This window comes from Cynocephalus volans, chromosome 4 (genome assembly GCF_027409185.1).
Source record: "Cynocephalus volans isolate mCynVol1 chromosome 4, mCynVol1.pri, whole genome shotgun sequence".
In the NCBI taxonomy this organism is placed as follows: Eukaryota; Metazoa; Chordata; class Mammalia; order Dermoptera; family Cynocephalidae; genus Cynocephalus; species Cynocephalus volans.
The window spans coordinates 86,411,588-86,434,639 of record NC_084463.1 but is presented as its reverse complement, the minus strand read 5'-3'; the positions used below and the strand labels follow the sequence as shown (position 1 = coordinate 86,434,639).

The window sequence follows — 23,052 nt, the reverse complement described above, 5'->3', positions numbered from 1 at the left end:
CATCAAAACAGCTGATGCAGACTTCCTGGTTGTATCCAAACCCATTGAATTAAGTAAACAATAACAATAAATACTGACAATCTTTGAGAGATTTATAGCAATTCTTGTCTGGTTTTCACTGAGAACTAGAAGAAACTATTTCCAAAGACTGATGGAGAGATTAAAAAAAACACAAAGCAGAAAAATGACGGCAAATGAGGCTAGACTTGCCTCTGACTCATGGAAAAATACATGAAATCAGGTCATCCAAGTTTAAAAACAATGAATCAAACAACTTAGAATACATACGTCAGGAAAGCACTAGTTTGTTTCTGAATAAAAATAATAATGGAAAGATATAGAAAAATTAATGTAAGTTTCAATCAATTACTACTATTAAAAAGGTAGGTTCTGCATTATTTCTGTAATTGAGAGTTCATGAGCAATATTAATGAACACAATGTCTACCTCGGCTAAATATGAAGAGATGCTACATTTTGTAGTAAGCAGTAGTTGAATACTCTCTTAAATTTGAGCTTTCAAATATCATCTCTGATTTATACACCTAAATTAGATGAGACCATACCTTAATAAAAGATGTGTCTTGGAAGAAAATCTAAAATTTGGTAATTACAGAGTACAGCTGGAAAACACTTGTAGAGATTCACTACATAGTTAAAGAACAAAATGTAAAATTCTACACAGGTCTTAAGTCAGTAAAGGTCTAAAGAGGGAGAAGAATCAGGGAAGTTGGATTCTGGTTCCAACTTTGTTAAGCAATTGTATTTTGGTTACTTTGTCACTTAAACAATCTACGCTTTAGACCTTTCTGACACAAATAAATTTGTAGTTTGAACTATAAATGTCTTTGAGTTCAACAAATTTAGATAAACTAGGACTCAAATGTGTTCCAAATTTAATTTCAGGTTTTAAAAAAGTAGATTTATCTCACAAAAGGTATATTTTTTAAAATGCCATGTATAATGGACACTGTGATGCTCTGCTGAGATTCTCTCCCTCCTCTCCTGTACCCCCCATCTTTCAGGATCAAAACACTCACCCACCATTCTCCCAGCTGCTGAAAGTGCTGTCTGCTGAGGGCTCACTATTGAGAACTTCCCCAGAAATTGCTATCCACAGAAGAAAGCTTCCTCACCCATGAGTAAGTGCCTTGCCCTGGAGGCATCTCAAATCCAAGGATAAGTCAACTGAAGGGTATACACTTTTGGCCCCCCGACTTCAAGACAGGACAACTCTCAACTATCGTTTCACCTGCAGTGCTCCTGTCAGATCTTCTGAAGCCTCTACTGTGATTATGTAACACAGTTCAAGTTTTTCCTTGCCATCTTGGTCCCTCAATTGTTATTGAATGTTATCCTAAGCACACTCCCCAACAACCCTCCTACATGCAAATATCTGCCTCCCAGTCTGTTTCCCAGGAAACCCAACCTGAGTCATCATTCATCCTTACGGCTGGTAAACCACAAGAGGCAAATCATCAGCTTCCCAAATGAAAGCCCTGAGCATGGATGGATGGTAGGGCAGGAGACAGTGCAGAATAGCTAATGACATGTCTTTCAACCTGGTAGGTCTCTGTTTATATTTCACCTCTACTGCCAACTAGCTGTGTGACTTTGGGTATATTATTTAATCTCTCTGGTCACATTATTTTCTGCATTACATAGTTACCAATACATGTCCCATAGGAATACAGTAAGAATTAAATAATATAATATTTGCAAAGGCTGTGAAAGAACCTCTTAGGAACGTAATTGTAGGAACTATTATCCTTGACAAAGGTAGGCTGTATACACACATTTTAGTGGAAATTACCATAAAGGAAATTGCTTTGTTTTACTTCAAAGGAACTCTTAAGGGAATGATGCAACAACAACAAAATGTTTGAAAGCATGCATTTTACATGTAAATGCCAAATAGAAATAAATAGACCAAAAGAAGGAAATGGCAGAAAAAGACAGTAAATCAACGTAATAGCATAATGTAAAATTTAGCTTAGAAATGTATGCTCCACTCAAATTAATTTCTAGGCAGCAGCAAGATTTGCCTATTTTCCCATTTATGAAAACAGAAACTCCCTTGGGGGATTGAATGAATGAGCCAGCTAGCAACTTCCCCAAATGTGGGAAGGCTATCGATCATTTCCTAAGCCTACACAAATTACAGGGTAAACAGATGGCCCAATAAAAATAATTTCCTTTGCCTTAAAATTTCTTTTGGAAGCCAACTATTGTAATAAGTTAAAATATCTGTGAGACACATTAAAAAATATATATATAATATGTGTGTGTCTACACACACACACACACACACACACACACACATTGAATTGAGGTTTAATAAGACATAAGCAAAAGATACAAAAATGATGCTTAAAATATCAGTGAATGTGAATACAAAGCCTAAACTTGTGGAGTCAAGACCTATTTCAACCTATAGGTGGCTAGGCAAATGTAAGAAATATTGATTGCATTTGTCAGACTAAGACAGAATAGGGCTAGGCCTGTGAACTAAACTGACTCCATTTTCCCTGTGAAGGACACTTTGTAACTTTTCCACTCCACAGTCATGAGAACCCCCTGGGGGCACATGATTATCCCATGGTCTGCCTTGATAAAATAAACTGAGATAAGAGGGGAACAGATTCACTGAGTTGCAAAACCCCTCCCCGAGGCTTATTTACTGTAATTGTAAAAATTAAGTTACAGATTAATCTTAAGATACCTATAGGAATCCCCAGGTGTGTAAAAAGCTTCAAGGTGACTGCTACAATGACCCTCCTGGGGTGATGATAATGGACACCACCACCTTCTTGGACCTACTGAGCAGGTGCAGGGACCAAAGACTTAACTGAGCATGCGCCAATGACGCAACCAGGGAGAACAGAATGGACCACCTCTAGTGACCCTGGCCTGTACCCCTTAACTCTTTTCCCTATAAAAGACCCTGAACAGCTCCCCTCAGTGGGTAGTTTTCCTGTAGCTACCCCCGTTGTGCATAAGTCTATCTCCTCCTTTAATAAAGCACTTCTTGCTTTACTGCTGGGTACATTGTTCATTTCTATGACTTTGGAACCCAAAAGGCTAATTCAGTAACAAGATCAACACAGAAGTTAGGAATAAACAATTTTCTGTTGATGTTAGCCCTGAGAATGGGGGAGGGAGTGAAAAATGAGCCCCTGTTTCAGACGAGATGTAATCCACAAATTATGTCTATTTGTCTTCGGTGGTTCTTCCCCAATCACCTCTGCCATAGGTACATTTCCCCCTAATCTTTGCCACTAGAGAGAGATAGGCAGTATAGAGGCCGAGGGAAGACATCCCCTTCAACACCCTGAAGGTTCTCTGAAAAATGAACTGATAAACACAGATTAATATGAAGAAAAGGCATAATAAATTGTATTATATCATAGTATTATGTGACATGGGAGCCTTCAGAATAAAGACCCAAAGATATACAGAAAATTGTCCATATTTATGGTTAGGTTCTATGAAGCAGGCACAGATGTGCAGAAATGTAACTGGACATGAAAAGCATGATCTAATACTTATAGGCTGAGTAGGGAAACCCAGCAAGGCCTGTCTGTTCAGATTCTTTTTGTCTTCACTGTGTAGCATTCATTCCTCCAGGGGATGGGGCAGGACCCTTTCTGGAACGGGGGTCTTATGACCTACAATTAGACAAGGTAGGTCAGAGAATTTCTTTATGGCCAGCTCCAAGACAGAAAAAGAGGGGGGAAGATTACAGCATATGTATGACTCTCCTTGGGGAAGGATTTTAGTTTCTATGGCTTGCCTCTTGGGAGAATGAGTCTGAGAGACAGGAGGACAGGAGAAGGTCAGAGGAAAACATTGCTTCTGAGGCTGCTTCTGAGGTCTTCACTTTGAGGTTTCACTTTCTCAGCCCCAACAGCATCATAAATAACCTCAAAGATTAGACCCAGAACCTGACTGGCAAGTCTACTCTGACTAAGAGCTACTTTGGCAACAAGCATTTCTCCTTTCTCCTTAATCCCTCTAAATGTTCCTTTTGTCTGGCTTTACCTTTCAAGTAAGGGTGTGCTAGAAAGACATGAGAGGAAAATAGAATCTATCCATAAAGCATTTCTCAAGCTATGTCCCAAACACTCATTATATATCAGGTATTTTTTCACTCTTTCAGCAGATATGTATTGGATTGCTCTGGGTGCCAGACACTATGCTATGAATTCATCTTTGAAAGGGCTCATGGAGTTTATGGCCTAGGAGGAAGATAGGCATTAAGCAAAGAACTTAATGACTCTGGTTTTGAAGAGAGTACACAGGATGCTAACAAGAGGAAAAGATCAAGAAACCTAATCTAATAGGGAGGATAAGTGAAAGCTTCTCAGTGGAGGTGATGTTAAGGTGAGATGTAAAGAATGAGTAGGAGTTCCCAGGCAAAGAGAACGGGAAGTGTTTAGGTTGCGAATGAGTGGAAGACACAGAGGTTGCTTTCCAGAGAGAAGAAGGTATGCACACACAGAAGTGGGAAAGCAAAAAAGCCTTAACTAAATGGGGGACTAAAATTTAATGGGATTTCTTATTAAAGAACATCTCCAAACCATTAGTATATTGATAAGCATTATGGATTTCTAAAAATGATATATGTTAAGCAGCATTTTCCAAACCATTACAGGCCATAGAAAAATGCCTTTTCCTTCCTTCCTTCCTTCCTTCCTTCCTTCCTTCCTTCCTTCCTTCCTTCCTTCCTTCCTGCTTCTTCATTTCTTTTTTCTTAAAGAATTTGAGAGAACAGTCTTTCTTAAAGAGAACTGAAGAAGTGGCCTCCATAACATACTTTATAATTATCCTTCTTTCTCCTTTCTATCATTCTGATGAGAAATTCTGGTAGATGTAGAAGAAATAAGGATTTCTTTTTTCTTTAATTGAATGGGAAGTGTTTAGGGTATGAATAAGTAAATAAGAAAGAACAAAAGCTATGATGGATATAGGCTCCAGGCAGCCAACCTCCTTGCCTGCACCCAACACATCCTGAACCTGAACCTTCTACAACAAGCCTGCACTGGACACAGAGCCTTAGTGCTCAGGGCTCACTGGCCATCTGAAGAGTCAGGGCCCTGGGTGGTGGTCCTTGGCTGTGGGAAGCTACCCACAGAGAGAGTTAGGAGCCCTGTACACCTAATGGAGCTTCACTGAGGTGAGAAAAAGCCTTACTGTCTCTTCCCATCAATCCAAACTGTATATTATTTTCCAAAGTAGCCACTAAACCAATATTTATACCCCAAGAATAATGTATTGTTGTTCCTATTCCTATATCTTGGGATTCCATGGGGGGGAAAAAACCTTTCATTCACGTGATAAAATGTCAAGTATGTGAGGCTATTCTTATATCATTCTAACTCTTAATTAACTTGTTAGATTTTTATACTGCTATCCTACTTTTCCCTTTGATTCGTATTCAAATGCTATTATGTAAATATGAAAAAAGGAATTCCGAATGTGAAAAGTAATCAAATTCTCTTTCAAAGACCTATACCACATGACAGTATTCAGAAATTCATGGTAACCAAAATAATTTTTATGGAATTCCAAAAAGGACTCTAATAGAGTAAGCAAAAATATTTTTAGATGATGATGTTCACATGAATACTTTCGCAGAATCCTCATATGCAGACCACAAAAGTAAGCTGTTCTTCCTGACATGAGATTGGAGTCCCCAGAAAATAAGCTAAGCATTCCCACCCACCCCCCAATTTCTTTATTTCCTCCTCAATTCTTCTGTCTCACAGTGTTCTCTAGAAGAACATCCTGCAGGCCTTGGGAATTTTAAGGTATGTTGGACACCTATTGGTCTAGCACAGTGGCTCTCAACTGTGGGTGATTTTGCCCCTCAAAGGGCATTTGGCTATGTTTAGGACATTTTTGGTTGTCAGAACTGGGGCGTAATATTAACATCTAGTAGGTGGAGCCTAACGATGCTGTTAAACATCCTATAATACTCAGGACAAGGCACCACATCAAAGAATTATCTGACCCAAAATGTCACCAATGCCATTAAAAAACCCTGATCTAGCACAATTATCCTTTCAAACACTCCTGTGAGACAGCTGTTTGTAATTTCTTGGCTGGTCTTATTGTCAGGAATGTTCTTACTATATTCAATCAAAAATTAATTTTTCTAAAACTTTTCGCCTATTAGTCTTATTTCCATACCTCAGGATCTCAAAGAAAAAAGAAATCCATGACCGATTTTCAAATGACTGATAGTATCATATCCTCAAAGTTTCTCATTTTCAGCCTGAAAAACCACATGCTCATGTCCCGAACTCGCTTCTCAAAAACGCATAATTTCAGAAGTGAAAGCAATCATCCAAATTAAAAGCAGATATTTTAAGATTATCAAAGTAATAATAACATAGTTGCCAAGTACTGACCACAAATCATGTGACAAGGGTTTTACACACATTATATTTATTAAACCGATAATGTCCATTCTAGATAAGTATTATTAGCACTAATTTTCAGGTGATGAAACTGAGGCTTAGGGAATTCAAGGGATACATTCACAGACACAGAACTAATAAATGATGGGGCTCGGACTGAATTCTAAAGTTCCTGCCCCTGTTTAAACAGTTACTACCATTCTATTTCACATATAGTTTGGTTTCTTTTCCTCAGCTCTCCCCTACCTCCAGTTTCCTTTCTCCTGTCTGTTCCCTGCATTCCCTTTTGCCCCTTTTCTTTTTTTCCCATCTGTGCCTTAAGCCAGCTCAGGGCTGTCACAGCTCTTACAAGAATCACATTTTAAGAAGCAGGTCAGGCCACATAAGGCACTTGCTTAAACCACTTCTTTTGTATTTTTTCCTTTTGCCCTGTGGAAGGGGCCTAAGCCAACTGAAAGATTAGATCTAGAAGCATCTACTCAGTGGTGTACCATAGGTGAAAAGTTCTTTAATTTTCTGTTTTGAGAGAACATGCACATTTTCAGTGATAGAATACTTGTATGTACTAAAAAGTAAAGTTATCTTTTATGTTTTTGTTGAAGCTTGTTGATAGGTACATGGGGGTCCTTTATACTATTTTCTCTACTTTTGTGTGTGTTGGAAAATATTTTTCTAAAAAAAATAAACAAAAACCCTCTCTTCTCTATACTTAGCATTCAGCAACTGACTTTTTTTCTTAACCCATATTCTCTATTTAAAGTTATGGTAAAGGAATGATTTTTAAAATAAAGTCTCAAACACAGGGAAAAGTTAATGTCTGAAGTAACTTTTTTTATAACCCCAAGATTAAGCCAAACTGTTTAAATTACAGTCATACACTGCATAATGAGATTTTGATCAATGGCAGGCCACATATAAGACAGTGGGACCATAAGATTATAATACTGTATTCTACTGTACCTTTTCTATGTTTAGATATGTTTAGATACATACATACTTACCATTGTGTTAGAATTGCCTGCAGAATTCAGTATAGTAACATGATGTACAGGTTTGTAGCCTAGGAGCCAGAGACGATACCATATAGCCTAGGTGTGCAGGAGGCTACGTCACCTAGGTTTGTGTAAGTACACTCCATGATGTTCACACAGTGATGAATGGAAGAGACACATGGCTGTACTTAAAAACAAACTTAATTGTGTGTTTTCTCCCTTTTCAATTCTTCTTTTCATGTTACCAATTTCATGTGTATGGGATGTATGAGTGCAGAGAAAAGGAAACATGTCTTTCAACTATCAGAAGTAAAGCACGATTCAGCTGAAACCCCACATCTAAAGATTTGTTAATCATATATATTTGCCAGGTCTGGTGCTGTTCTCATGGAACAAAGATAATCTTGTATGGCATGCGTGTCCTAGAGGATGATGAACAGGGCATAGCTACTTGGCTCTTGATAAGACCTGTGTCCTAAAGACTAAGGTCCTAATTTTATATTCCATGTGGCAACTAAGTTTTCAATATTCCTCACGACAACATACTTCTCTCACAGTAGCCAGCCGCCCACACAGCACCAGATGAAAGGCTGTCTGAAATCATCTATCATCACTGTTGGAAAAACAATTATAAATTAATTCTATCCCATTGATAAGTCAGTGTTACCATCTTTCCTGATAAAATGGAATGTTGTCAATTATTTTACTGGATGCCAAACTACTTTTTCTTAATCACTAATGAACAAGTTTGCTACACACAAGCAATACAAAATTTGGAGCAAATGGACCAAAAAATAGTTTTTCTTTTTAAAAGATGCATTGAATAAATGACTTCTGATTTTTCTATATTTGACACTTCCTTTCTGTCTCTGTTGTCTCTTAAGTAGCGATATTTCTGGCCTTGCTGTCTTTACAAGCACATGTTCTCAAGGGGCAAACTTATACTGAAAATAAAAATCACAGTAATTGTTAACATGTATTTACGTGTACCTGACATTTTCAATGTTCCAGGCACTGGTCTACATGCTTTACTTGTAGTAGTTTACTTAAACCCACAACAAAACTATGAACAGGTACTGTTTTTATCCCAATATTACACTGAGAAATCAAGTGCACAAAAAGATGAAATAACCTGCCCAACGATGTTTCAGAGTTTTCAACTTGACTGATATATCCAATTTGAAAGTGACTCCAATTCCCAGTAAAACCCCATCCCAAAATCTCAGCACTTTGATACCAGTTATTTTTCTGCTGCCCATAATTTATTCACTTTTATTTTTATCATGTATACATTTAAACATGTGGTTTCTACTCTCAACTTTCTTTGTTAGAATCTGAATAAAACTTAAATATCCATCATCGATGGGAATATTAAATAAATTACAGCGCCTTCCCACTGTGGAACAGAATGCAGTCATTAAAAAGAACGAGGCATATACAGATGGAGTAAAATGGGAAGTTGTCCATGATATATTATTGGGTGAAAAGAGCCAGTCACAGAACGATATGATTCAGCAAACAAAGGTCCGACACCTATTTATGCCAAAGTATATAGAAAAATATCCGGAAGGATATATACCAAATTCTGAAGAAAAGCATTAGGAAGTGAAGAAAATAAAGAAAAATTTCTATGTTATCTTATATACTTGTAAATTATTTGGATTTTTATAATGGGTTCATGCTATTTTTAAAATGAAAAAATAATGTTAAACAATATGCTGAGAGGCTAAACATACTTGATGGTGCCCATTATTTAACTAGACCCTGCCGCACACACACATTTTTTACTTCATTTTATTTCCTAACTTTATTTTCCATTACCTTTCCCATACATAGCCTGGGGTCAATTACACTAGACTTTACTCTTTCTAATAACTGCCTGGACTTTGTAATGCTTTTACCTCACCCCGAAGTATCCTCTTTTTCCTTAAATCTAATCTCTTTAAAGAGTGTTGTGCACATGTTCACTTTTCCTGTAAACTTCATAAAAGGAAAAGAGCAAATATCTGCATTTTGAATCAATAAGCTTTAAAATTTTTTAATACATTACTTCCTGAATTGTAAGGGGTGAGAAAATAAGAAAGAATAAATAGCTACAACATTTTTGAACAGGTAACTATATTTCTTTGTAAAAAGATGGCTTACTTTAACATTAAGGATATTGTAACAGTTGGAATAATTTTTAGAGTAAGTTAGAACACAGAAAAGAAAAAAGATACATTGAATTCTAGAAATTGAAAATATCAAGAAACAAGTTTCTTACCATTGTGAGGGTAAATGGATGGTTTTCTAATGCAGACACACTGGGACAATGTAGAATAATATACTAAAAAGCAACAAACAGATAATTTTTAAATGGCCAAGAAAGAAATTCAACTATCCCAATATTCTACATCAGCTATTTTTTAAAAAAATTACATAAGGAAAAGGGGTATTTTCAAAATTGCTGAACACTGACTCACCTGGCCAGGTCTTGCTTTAAAATTTTCTTTGACCATTTGGATTTCTATGACATCTGAGGGATGACTTATAACTGAGATGATGGTGACTGGCTTATTGCTCCGGATACACCTGTAAAGTCTTTCGGCACAATACAGGCACAAAGGTCCAGAAATCCAAAGCCACGTCTAAGGGAGAATTTTTGATAATATATACTTCAGGAAATATTGGTATCATAGAAATCTATACCCTGCCCAATTGCTTATTTCACATATTATGGTAATAATATTTTAATTTGTATTTTAAATAATAAAACATCAAAATGAGTTAAAAAATGGATGTTCACAGCATCTTATTCAACAACTAAAGTACAAAATAAAACAGAAAGTAGTATCAAGACCCTACCCTCAAACCCTGTTCCAGGTTTAACTACCATTAACAGGTAAGTGTACATTCTTTCATATATCCTTCTGTGCAAACAAATATATAATGTATATTCACAATATCTTTCTGTAAAGAGAGAATAAAGGGAAGTTAAAATCTCAGATAAATATGAAGATGATTTTTTTTAAAGTGCTAGTCCAATGTTTATTAAAAAGAAAATTCTAGATTATTTTGATGTACATAATGTATATGCATAATAATACATACATATAATATATACATATACACAAACATAATGTTAAATATGCATAGCACATATTTTTTAAATGGAATATGCTAGGCATGTTTACAGCTTACTTTTACATAATATAATATGAACAAAAGATAATATTTAGAATTTGGAAATCATAAAAATTTTGAATGTGTGCTGGATGGATAGCCCTGATACAAGGATCACTGCATACTTTCCAAAGAAGCTCTACATGGCTGATCCTTCTCCTACAACTACACACCATATCTTCCTCATCACTTTGAGGCCTCCAGCTAAAACTTATTTTAATGGTCACTTTTTAAAACCTCATTTACATAGTTGTTCCAGACCATCTTCCTGTCATGCAGACAGATCATGCCTCTTCTGTAAAGTGACATTTAACCTGACACTGTCTGAAGAATAAGCATTGCAGCACAAGCTCTGCAATGTGTCAATCAGCCTTGAGACTTTGGGACAGTCACTTACTCTTTGAGGATACGGTCTCACATAAGTAAAATAGGAGTCACCATACCTGTTGTGTCTAATATTCAGCATTATGTGAACCTCAAGAAAGTTCTGAAAATTGTAAACACTAATAGATATCTAGAGGATTATGGTTAATAATAAACACAAGACTAGCACACTTATTCAAAAGTCATCTACAGATTCTTTCCAGATTTTGACTTCTCTTTCTTCTCTTCATAAACAGATATTTGACATCACTGTTCCCTACATCTACTTGGTACAGACAAAGAGTACAGGGTATAATCTGCATATGGGCAGTTCCTATAGCCACCTAATAAGATTAGGTCCCTTATTTAACTATTTTCTGGGTATTTGGGGAAGATGTTTTCCAAGAACAAGAATTTTAGTCAAAGACTTGGGTTGGTATGCCACCTCTGCCAATTACTAGTTTGGAGATTTTGGACAAGGTATGTTATGTATTTAAGCCCAATTTGTTCATCAGAAAATTGAGGATGATATGAATTTCTTCAAACAACCTTTATGAATATTGAAATAAATTATGCATACAAACATTTAAGCACAGTGCCTAGGAGATAATATAAAAAATTTAATAAATTGATTTTACCATTCATTATTTATAATATTATACATAATACTGTAACTCAATATTCTATCACAGTATAATAATTAGTAGTAGTATTAATTCTTTTCCTCCTTTTTTTTTTTATTACTCAACCTGGTTTTCTCAATGAATAGCAAAAACATATTTGTATCTCTCTAGTAGCAAGCACCAGTGTCATAGTATGCAAAGATCATATGGTCAGTTAAGCAAAATTTTTCTATTTTCTGTAAAATCATAGGTCTTTTGCCTTGAACTGTCAGGTGCCTATAATGAGATAATAGATACTAACTTGCTATTGAAACACCCTGGAATATACTAGAATGCATAAATTTATAGCTTCAAAAACACGTTTAAATGTGATATTATTCAATAATATGGAAGCACAGACTGCAAAGGGATCAAGCACAGAATTAGTCTGACCTGGGGAAAATTGGCTTGGAACCTGGGCTCTTCTACACAAATCTTCACAAATGCATTCCGGGTAAGCTCTTCTGGTTTTGAAAATCCTCCAGGGTAAGGTTCATAAAAATGTTCTGAGAGATACTCTGGTAAGGAAATATTCTGATAGTGGGTTCGGTTAAGATTGATGCAGCCAGGAGGGTGGGTTTGTAAATTAGTTTGATACTTCAGCAGCCCTCTAAAATTAAATTAAAGACAAACACACAAGGAGATCAAAAAGAGGTTGAGGTCAGGGGGCACACTAAAAGAAAATAATGTCTTTTTCTTGCTAACTTTTACAGCATTTACCTTAAAAGTGCTCCTTATGTATCATATTTGGTAGAAATTGAGCAATCTTAAAACTTTAATAAGTCATTTACTTAAAATTTATATTATTAAACTAAAACTAAAACTTTTGGCCCTCCAAATAAATTCTACAAGTGTGTGGTAGAGAAAAACAGAAAAACACATGTAATCTTTCAAGTATTCTTGAACTTGACAGCCTTTACTTCAAGTCTATTAGGCATTCACATAATCATATACAAGTTTTCACTTCAATGAACACTGAAAAATGATGGGTACTTTGCTATATCTTCAAAAAAAATCCAGGGATTATATTTGATTTGTCTAAGACTGGATAAAACTATGACTGCTGATTTACAGAGAAATGTCAAACAAAAATGACAGGAACTGAAAGTGTGCCTCTCCTATGATCAGAAAACAATTTATACACGGCAGTCAGGCCCTAAATCTGTTTATTTTTCAATTTCTGCATAAACAGACCACACTAAAAGCTCAAAATAATAAATCAGGCAGGTGAGCCTAAAATCTTAAAATCTGATTGTATCTTATTTTGTAACATTCTAAGACAAACCATTCAACTTTCTGTGTTCTGCACTTCTTATCACTAAGGGGTTAAGATCTATCTCAGGGGAATAGTCCAGAAAAGTGACAGATTGTAGAGAACATCAACAAAATCACTGGTGAGTAAGCAAAGCTTGAAAAAAAGTCAGATTTAGAAAAGCATTGAAAACTTTGAAGTGTACTTTATTTTTATTTTTAAACGGTACTAATTTTTTTTTCATATTTTCAAAATAATTTTTCCTGGCTGGCTAATAGTGTGTTATTTTTAAATTACCCTTCACGCTCCCTAATAATTGACTTTAGTAGCTTCAAAAGCATAGCTTTAAGTGTGTATTAGCTATAATGATTTTACAAATATTTTAAAACAAAAGCTATCACATAAGTATAATGATATTAATAGCTCCAACATATGAAAGTTAGGAAAGTGATAGCCAAGTCACTCTCTGGTGGTATTTACGATCTGTTCAAACTGCTCACATTCTTTCTTTTTTACACCTTTCTTTATGTTCAGTTCCCTCTCTCTCTTCATTTTATTTTACTTTCTTCCTTAAATCTAGTCATCATGAAGTCATTAGGGAGCATTCAATACATGTCAGAGGCATCTAAGTAGGGGGCTGCATGATATGACATACATAGTAGACCACATATACACATACATTTTTTAAGGTTGTATATAGACATAGACACAGAATAAATCGGTAAATATTATATAAATGTGAACCAATTATTTTTGTCACTAATCATTCACAGGGTTCTAGTCACATAGTAAAATCTCTGTGATATTGTACTTGGACAATCCATTAGTTAGATTCAGCTTCCATTACAATTAATGATTTACCCAAACTTGTTGCTCCTTTTGACCATCCTGTGATTAGTGGCTGACATGAGAGTAGGTCAAAAATCTCAGATATTTATTCTACTGGCCATAAGTTGAACAAACATTAGTATAATGCAATTAGCACTATTCTAGATGGTGCTACAGAGCTCAAGGAGCAGTCAAATCTAGTCCCTAGCCCTCCAGAAACTTAAAAACTACTTTAAAATATATCTTGGGAGAAGTTGGACATAAAAGTCAGATCACAGATAATAATTGGAATAGAGGTTCTAAATAATAGCTTAATAATGTTTGTTAAACATCAACACAGAGAAATTTACACATATTTCACATCATCCTGATAAAATTGCATAAAATAAGAATTATTATTCCCATTTTACAAATTAAGAAACTATTGTAAAAGATTAAATAATCACCCAGGGTTATACAGCTAAGTGGAGAGCCAAGATTTGAACCTTGATCTGGCTCAAATTCTATGCTCTTGCCTCTCAGTATGTATAGCACATTATTAGTTCATCAGATCCCTACATCCTCTGAAAAATGTGAGAAAGGAGGGAGATTAATACTTATTAAGGAAATATTATGTGAAGCATTTTTAAATGTCTTTTTTCTCATTTAAACTTCAAATATAATCATATAATGTTATTATTTTTATTCCCATTACAGAGACAAGAAACCTAAAGCTTTTGCTTAGGTATGAGATAAAAATAAGTAGTAGTCAAAGCATGGTGTTCAGAAATCTGATTTCTCTCACTCCAAGCATCCATGTCATGCAGAGCAAATCAGCTAGTTAAAAAAGCAGACATCAGGAAACGGGTTCAAAATGAATAAAGGCCTGGATATAAGGTCACATTGAGTGTGTGTGTGCGTGTGTGTGTGTGTGTCTGTGTGTGTGTGTGTACGTGCACGCATGCGTGCATGTGTGAATGTTGAATGAGGGCTGCTTATAATTTAGGGTCTTAACATTAAATAGAAGAATGTAATTTTTCTCTTCTCTTAAGTTATAACCACATTCAAGGGAACATAACCCTACCATGGTCAAGGTCCTTGTGGAAACAAAGGATGAAAAAGAAAGAAACCAATATTTTTAAAACACTGTTAAATGTTGAAAGCACAAGTTAAAAGATTCTTATGACAACAAAAACAAGAACACATACAACCATGTATTTTTTTCAAAAATATAGATTCTTTTCTTCCTTTTCCGTAAGAAGCATTATAGTTATCCCATCAGGTTTTTTATTTTGTTTTGTTTTTTGGTTGTTTGTTTTTAATGCCTGGCTGTGAGAAAGTCATAGAAAATAATATAGTACATTGAACGAATCCTAACAAATTACAACATATGAATCATAAAATTATTTTATGGAAAAAGCTAAATATTACAAAATACCACATCTTTTTGCCAAAAGAATAATGATCATGAAATCATTCCTATTTTAATTTCATGCTAAAATCTCTAACAGAGTAGTGATGTTGCCAAGATGGCTGAATAGAGGATCTCCCACATCATTGCCCGTATATCGGATCAACTAACAACTATTAAAACACAAAACCTGCCATCCTGAAATCACTGAAACTCAGGAGAAGAGGCAGAAACACCCATGGATTCAGCAAAGTCATAAAATACCATATTGAGGTTGTAGGAGAGATCACTCCAACAGCTGGCATGGCACAGCATACAAAATAGCTACTGGCACATTTTGCCATAAAATAGTTTTATGAGTTGTTTGTTGTAAATTAGTAGAATTTGTTCAATACACTATTATTTTTGATGACTTTGTCACTGCCAGGCATAAAAAACAAACAACCAAAAAAAAAATCCTGATGGGATAACTATCCCATGTCCCAGGCCAGCAAAGATACCCTCAATTTTCTCCTGGATCCACAAGGAGGGAGGAGATGTAGCCAATGAGAAAAATGAATTACCCAGAGTTCAGTGAGTCTTTGTGGGGACTCATGTGGGGCCTGCCCTACAGGAAACATTTGTAGTGCGTGGGGAGCTGATCCAGCAGGGGTGCATTGGGGAACAGTGTAGCTGATTTGCCTTCTGATCAGCATGGGCCATGCAGTGAAGACTGAGTGACAATTGCAAGGGGCACAGTTTGAGGGAAAGACTCAGACCTGAGCTAAATATCCCACACAGCCCAGTTGTGTTTGTGGAGACCCCACATGATCTGGGAGTGATGAAAAGACTGACAACTAAAATTTGTTTGGCACACATTTTCTCCAGTTTAAGAAACGATGGCAAAGCAGCAATTCAGCTCAGGCACAGAGTACAAGTTTCAAGCTGAAGTTTCCCCAAATCCAGGATTTAATGACAGGACAGCAAATCACTTCCAGTGCAGTGGTTAAATGGTAGTAGTTGCAATTTATCCTCAACAGAAAGAAAAACAAACAAACAAACAAACCAGAGACCAGAGACAAAGTTCTTATATTGAGCAATAAAGGTCTAACACACCAAAGAACACCTATAAAACCTGGAAGAGGAAACCGTTTCCTCAAATGCACAGTCATCCATGTAAAGACCTAAATATTGAGAAAGAACAAAGAAATATGACACCACAAGGAAACCTACAAAGCACCAGCAACGGACCAATAAATCATAGAATTTATGAAATGTCTGACAGTTAATTCAAAATAATCCTCTTAAAGATGTTCAGGAGTTCACAAGAAAATACAGATAGAAAAATTAAACAATATTTGTAAAAGAATTCAGGAGATAACAGGAAACTTCAAAAGGAATAGAATCAATTTTTAAAAAGCCATCACAGGAGCAAAAAAAAAAAAAATAACAGAAAAAATGAAACAGAAGTTCAGGAATTATGGGGCTCCTTCAAGTGATATAATATCTGCATAATCAGCATATCTGAAGGAAACAGAAAAGGAAGAGACCTAGAAAGTATATTTAAGAAAACAATAGCTGAAAATTTCCCAAGCGTGGAGTAAGATGACAGCATCCAGGTACAAGAAGCTCAGAGGTCACCAATCAAATTCAGTCTAAAGAAGAACACCCGAGGCATATCATAATCAAATTATCAATAAACAAAGACAAAGAAATAATACTGAATGCATGAAGAAAAGAAAAGGAAGATAAAATTCAACACTCAAAAAAGGAACATAACATTCAGAGCTTGAATAAAGTTCTCAGTGGATTTCTCAGTGGAAACTCTACAAGTCAGTAGAGTGGAATGTTATATTCCAAGTGTTGGAAAAGGCTGTCAACCAAGAATGCTGTACCCAGCAAAACTAACCATCAAATATGAAGGAGAAATAAAGTCTTTCCTAGACAAACAAAAGCTAAGGGGATTAATCAATACTACATTCACTTTACAAGAAATGCTGATGGGAGTTCTTCAATCTGGAAGAAAATGATGCTTAATTGTAACAAGAAAACATTTGAAGGTACAAAACTCAGTAGTAAAGTAAGTATACAATTTGATTATTCTCCAATGTTGGTGAATAAACCACTTATATCCTTAGTATGAAGACTAAAGGACAAATCTAAAAAGTAACAAATACAGGAATCATATAAGAGATAGGTAACATTAAATGATGTAACTTGAAGCACTACAATGTCAAAAAGTAAAAAGAGATGATGTCGAAATGTTGAGTAGTTTTGGGTTTTTTTATTCTTTTTTCTTAGATATGAAAGTTAAGTTGCTATTAGTTTAAAATAATCTATTATAACTATAAAATGCTTTTGTAACCCTCATGGTAATCATAATGTAAAATCTTAAATAGACATATTAAAAATAAATATTGAGAAATCAAAAGATATTACTGTAGAAAACCACTTTTTTTTTTTTTTTTTTTTTGTCGTTTTTTTCATGACCGGCACTCAGCCAGTGAGTGCACTGGTCATTCCTATATAGGATCTGAACCCACGGCGGGAGCGTCGCCGCGCTCCCAGCGCAGCACTCTACCGAGTGCGCCACGGGCTCGGCCCTGTAGAAAACCACTTAATCACAAAGAGGATAGGAAGACTGGGAAAAAAGGGAAAAGTATCTATATACAACCAGAACAAAAGGAAAAAAAAAATGGCAGTAATGAGTCCCTATATATAAATAATAACCCTAAATTTGAACCAGATAAAGTCAACAATTAAAAGACACAGTGTGGTTGAATGGATTATAAAACAAGAACTAATGATATACTACCTATAAGAAACTCACTCCACCTATGAAGACACATTGAGTGAAAATAAAGGACGGTAAAAAATATTTCATACAAATGGAAACCAAAAAAGAACAGGATTAGCTTTACTTATTTCAGAAAAAATTAGATTTTAAGCCAAGGAATGCATAAAAAGATGAAGAAAGTCATTACATAATGATAAAAGAATCAAATCAACAAAAGGATATAATTGTAAATATATATGCACCCAATACCAGAAAACCCAGATATATAAAGCAATTACTAATAGATCTTATGGGAGACAGACTCCAATACAAAAATAGTTTGGGACATTAATATCCCACTTTCAGCAAAGAACAGACTATCCAGAAAGAAAATTAACCAAGAAACATCAAAGTTAATCTCTACTCTGGACCAACTGGACCTATCGGACATTTACAGAACATTTTATCCAACATCTACAGAATACATGTTCTTCTCAGCATCATGTAGAATATTCTGTAGAATAGATCATATGTTAGGTCATGAAACAATTCTCAACAAATTTAAAAATTTGAAATCATATCAACTACCTTGTGTAATCACAATAAGAAATCAATAATGGAATGGTCATTAAAAACTGTACAAAGACATGGAAGTTAACCAATATGTTCCTAAGCAATAAGAAAACAGAAGAAAAAATTTAAAAAATAAATTAAAAAGTTCTTGGATACAAGTGAAAATGAAAATACAACCTACAAGAACCTATGGGATACAGCAAAAGCAGTTCTAAGAGGGAATCCAAAAATACGTGCCTATGTCAAAAAAGAAGATGACTTCAAACAAACAACCTAACATTACACTTTAAGGAACTAGTACAATAAGAACAACCCAAATTCAAAATTAGTAGAAGGAGAGAAATAGCAAAGATCAGAGCAGAAAAAACATGAGCTAGAAATTTTTTAAAAAGGTACAAAAGACTGATGAAACAAAGAGATTTTTTTTTCAAAAAGTTAGACTAATGATGAAAAAAGAGAGAAGATACAAAATCAGAAGTAAAGAAGGAGATACTCTTGCTGATACTGCATAAATACAGAGAATCATAAGAGACTATTATGAACAACTATATGCTAACAAACTAGAAGAAATAGATAAATTCCTGAACACATACAACTTACCAAGGTGGAATTATGAAAAACTAGAAAACCTAAACCGACCAATAATGTGTAATGAGATTGAAGCAGTAATAAAGTCTCCCAACAAAGAAAACCCTAGGAACAGATGGCTCCACTGCCAAATTCTACCAAACATTTAAAGAACTAATTCCAATTATTCTCAAACTCTTCCAAAAAACTGAAGAGGAGGGAATATTTCCAAACTCATTCTACAAGGCCAATTTACTCTCATGCCAAAATCAGAAAAAACACACAACCAAAACAAAACAGAAGAAAAGAACAACAAAAAACTTACTGACCAATACCCCTAATGAACATTGATGCAAAAACCCTCAGCAAATTACAAATCGAACAACACATTAAAAATATCATTCACCATAATCAAGTGAGATTCACCCCAAGGATGCAAGGATAATTCAACATATGCAAATCAATAAGTTTGATACAGCATATCAACAGAGGAAGAAAGAAACAAAAACATATGATCATTTCAATAGACCCAGAAAAAGCATTTGATAAAATCCAACAGTCTTTCATGATAAAAATCGCTCAACAAGTTAGGTTTGGAAGGAATGCACCTCAACAAAATAAAGGCCATATGCAACAAACCCATAGCTAATATCACACTGAGAGGATAAAAATTGGAGACTTTTACTCTAAGATCTGAAACAAGACCAGGATGCTCACTTTCTCCACTTTTATTCAACATTGTACTATAAGTTCTAGCCAGCACAATAAGGCAAGAGAAAGCAATAAAGGGCATACGAATTGGAAAGGAGGAAGTCAAACTATCCCTGTTTTCAGATGACATAGAAACCCCTAAAGTTTCCACCAAAAAATTACTAGAATTAATAAATGAATTCAGTAAAGTTGGAGGATATAAAATCAACACACAAAAAATAGCCTTCCTGTACACCAAAAATGAAATATGTGAAGAAGAAATCATGAAAGTAATCCCATTCAAAATAGCTACCAGAAAAATGAAACTCATAGAAGTAAATTTAACCAAGTAGGTAAAAGACCTCTACAATGAAAACTATAAAACATTGGGGAAATAATTGAAGAAGACACAAATAAATGGAAAGATACCCCATGCTCATGTGTTGGGGTAATTAATATCATTAAAATGTCCATATTACCTGGAGCAATCACAGATTCAACAAATCCTTAATGAAATACCTATGAAATTCTTCACAGAAATAGAAAAAATAATCTTAAAATTTGTATAGAACCACAAAAGACCCTTTATAGACAAAGCAACCTTAAACAAAAAGAACAAATTTAGAAGCATCACACTTCCTCCCTTTAAATATACTATAAATCTATAGTAACCAAAAAAGCATGGTACTGGCATAAAAATAGACAAATAGACTGATGAAACAAAAAAGGAAGGCCAGAGATAAACTCACACATTTACAGCCAACTTATTTTCAACAAAGGTGCCAAAAATATACACTGAAGCAAGGACAACCTCTTCAATGAATGGTGCTAAAAATAGTCGATATCCACACGCAAAAGATTGAGACTAGACGCTTGTCTCTCATGACTCAAAAAAAAAATCAACTCAAAATGCATTAAATGTATATGTGTATGTATGTGTATATATATATATATGTGTGTGTGTGTATATATACACACACACACACAATACTATTCAGCTATTTAAAAAAATGAAATCCTGTCATTTGCAGCAACATGGATGGAACTGGAGACCATCATGTTAAGTGAAGTAAGCCAGGCCCAGAAAGACAAATACTATGTGATATCACTCATATGTGGAACCTAAAGAAAAGAAAGGTAGTTCTCATAGAAGTAGAGAGTAGAATAGAACAGAAGGAAGGAGAAATGCCATCGTGGGTTTGTGATCTGTGCAGTTATATCAGACTCAACTTTAGAAATGCCACCATTGGTTTAATGCTCTGTTATCACTATCTCCAAATGCTTAATAATATTTAATCCAAAGGGCTCTGTACTTTTCTTTTGCAGTGGGCCAGCATAGTAAGTAGCTGGTTCTGCCACAATCCTTTTGCAGCTGACAAATCTAAACCCCCTTAGTCTAAGGACTTACATTCAAGATTTGAACATTCTTTGCGTACGTGAAGTAAAATAGGTCATTTCACTAAGTTTACTTAACTAAAAAAGAGAGTACCTGTTTCTCTCTACATCACGGTTATATAAAGAAAAGATCTTTGACATTTTCTGAAGAAAAAATATGTAAACATCTATGATTTCTTAGTACTTCTTCTGCTTTTAGACTTTACTAAAATGGAAGTGAAGATTAAAATAATGATTTCACATTTCAGAAAAACACTAATGCATTAAACTTTTCCTTAAAATCAATACATCCTACATTTCTTCTCTTTTCCCCCAGCTTTCTCATTCTGTAATTTTGGCCAGAACCATTTGTTAGTATAAAAAATATCCCAGGAGAAAAATTGAGATGAAAATGACGTAAGAATTTATTTGGTATAAAGCTCAATATTTCTATCCCCAAAATGGGGAAAAAGTAGACTCAGAATCTGGAAGACTAAAAATTCATTAACACAGGGGCACTTAAAAAGTTCACAGAAAGAATCACATTATTTTCTAATTCTATTTTTCCACAAACTTCTTGAAATACCCTTATACATGCAGCTTATAGAATAAACAGCTTCACGTCCATGAGAATGCTCTGTATATACTATACCTATATATACACGTACAAACTATGTAACTAGGCACCCTTAAGGGTGAAAACACCACATGACTTCAATCCCCACTCCCATCTGGCTTACAGGATAAAGTATCAGCAAATGTAAATAAACCATAAGACCTTGATCCATAATTATTATAGAGAAAATAATTACTTTTTATGTAGAAATAAAAATTTGATGCATGAGAAATTGAAAATGGAAAAAATACATATGTACATCTTAAATATTAAAATTGTACAGAATGTTATATTTGTTAACATATTAAAACATGTAAATATTATGGGGGATGGGATTTGATTCCACATAAGACCTAATTCCTCAAGAATTTTATTCATCCTATGCATTTAAGTTTAAAATGGGAAAACCAGAAAGTGAGAGAAAACAAATAATGAGAGATGGTTTTTTTTTTCCTTCTGTGATCCAAAGAATTTTTATACACTGAAGTATACAAAAATTCCCAACAAAAAATGTGCCAATGTACAATACAACCAAATAGTCTAGACATAAAACCTATTTTCTCTGGAACAGGAAGCAACATATTAGTTGTCATGATAACTTCTTAATTAGATAATGCTACACATAAATGACAGTCACAAAATGGAAATCCAAGTTATATTTAAACAAATGCACAGATTATTCTTTACTGTCATCTGAAAATCGGAAGGGCCTTTGAAAGATAACACATTTCTAGCTTAAATTAATTAATACAATTCAGCTTACTCCAGCAAAATAGTGAGTGATGACATGTGAAAGAGATCCATGGATAAAGATGAGTAAGAAACACTCCTACAGTCAAAAACACTACATTCCACCAAGGATATAATACTGTTCTATTTTCTTGTTCTCTTTCATGTTGGAATTCACAGATACCAAATGGGGGTAGGAAGAAGAGATCACTAGGCATTTCTGCAATTCAACAGCAACCTCTGACCTTCTCCCAATTACTTAATGTTTTATAGAGTGCATAGTGTTCTATACTGTGCTTCTGGATAGCTGGTTTTTATGTGAATTTCTCTTCCCCCTGGACATTTGCAGAGTGTATGTCTGGATTCTTTCTTTTTTTCTTTTTCCCTACCCAATTCCCATTCTTCTCCTTAGCCTATGTTGCCAGGAATAACAGGTGCCACTATGAGGCTTGGTAATGGACTTTAAAAGTATGGACAGCCCTATTGGCTGCAATAAAGAGGGCTGAGGAATGTTTCACTCAACTTCCGTTACAAAGCTAACAAAAGAATGGACTAAATGAATATGCATCAGGTTGCCGGTGTAAATATTCTAGAGCTAGAGTTAATCTTGTCATATGACATGATTTATTTTCACAAATAATTATATTGACCTAGTTTTCTAGCAAACTGATAAAAACT

At 34.8% G+C, this 23,052-nt stretch overlaps 1 protein-coding gene across 2 annotated transcripts in view; it reads right to left on the bottom strand.

Annotated features, from left to right (window-relative positions):
- NOX4 (NADPH oxidase 4) overlaps positions 1 to 23,052 on the bottom strand; it is a 158,742-nt gene that overhangs the window by 62,755 nt on the left and 72,935 nt on the right. For both annotated transcript variants that reach the window (XM_063094259.1, XM_063094260.1), the window contains exons 9-11: positions 11,994 to 12,210; positions 9,876 to 10,040; positions 9,677 to 9,739 (exon numbers count right to left, since the gene is read on the bottom strand). In XM_063094259.1, coding sequence (XP_062950329.1) covers positions 9,677 to 9,739; positions 9,876 to 10,040; positions 11,994 to 12,210 — 445 coding nt within the window. The remainder of the gene's footprint in view (positions 1 to 9,676; positions 9,740 to 9,875; positions 10,041 to 11,993; positions 12,211 to 23,052) is intronic.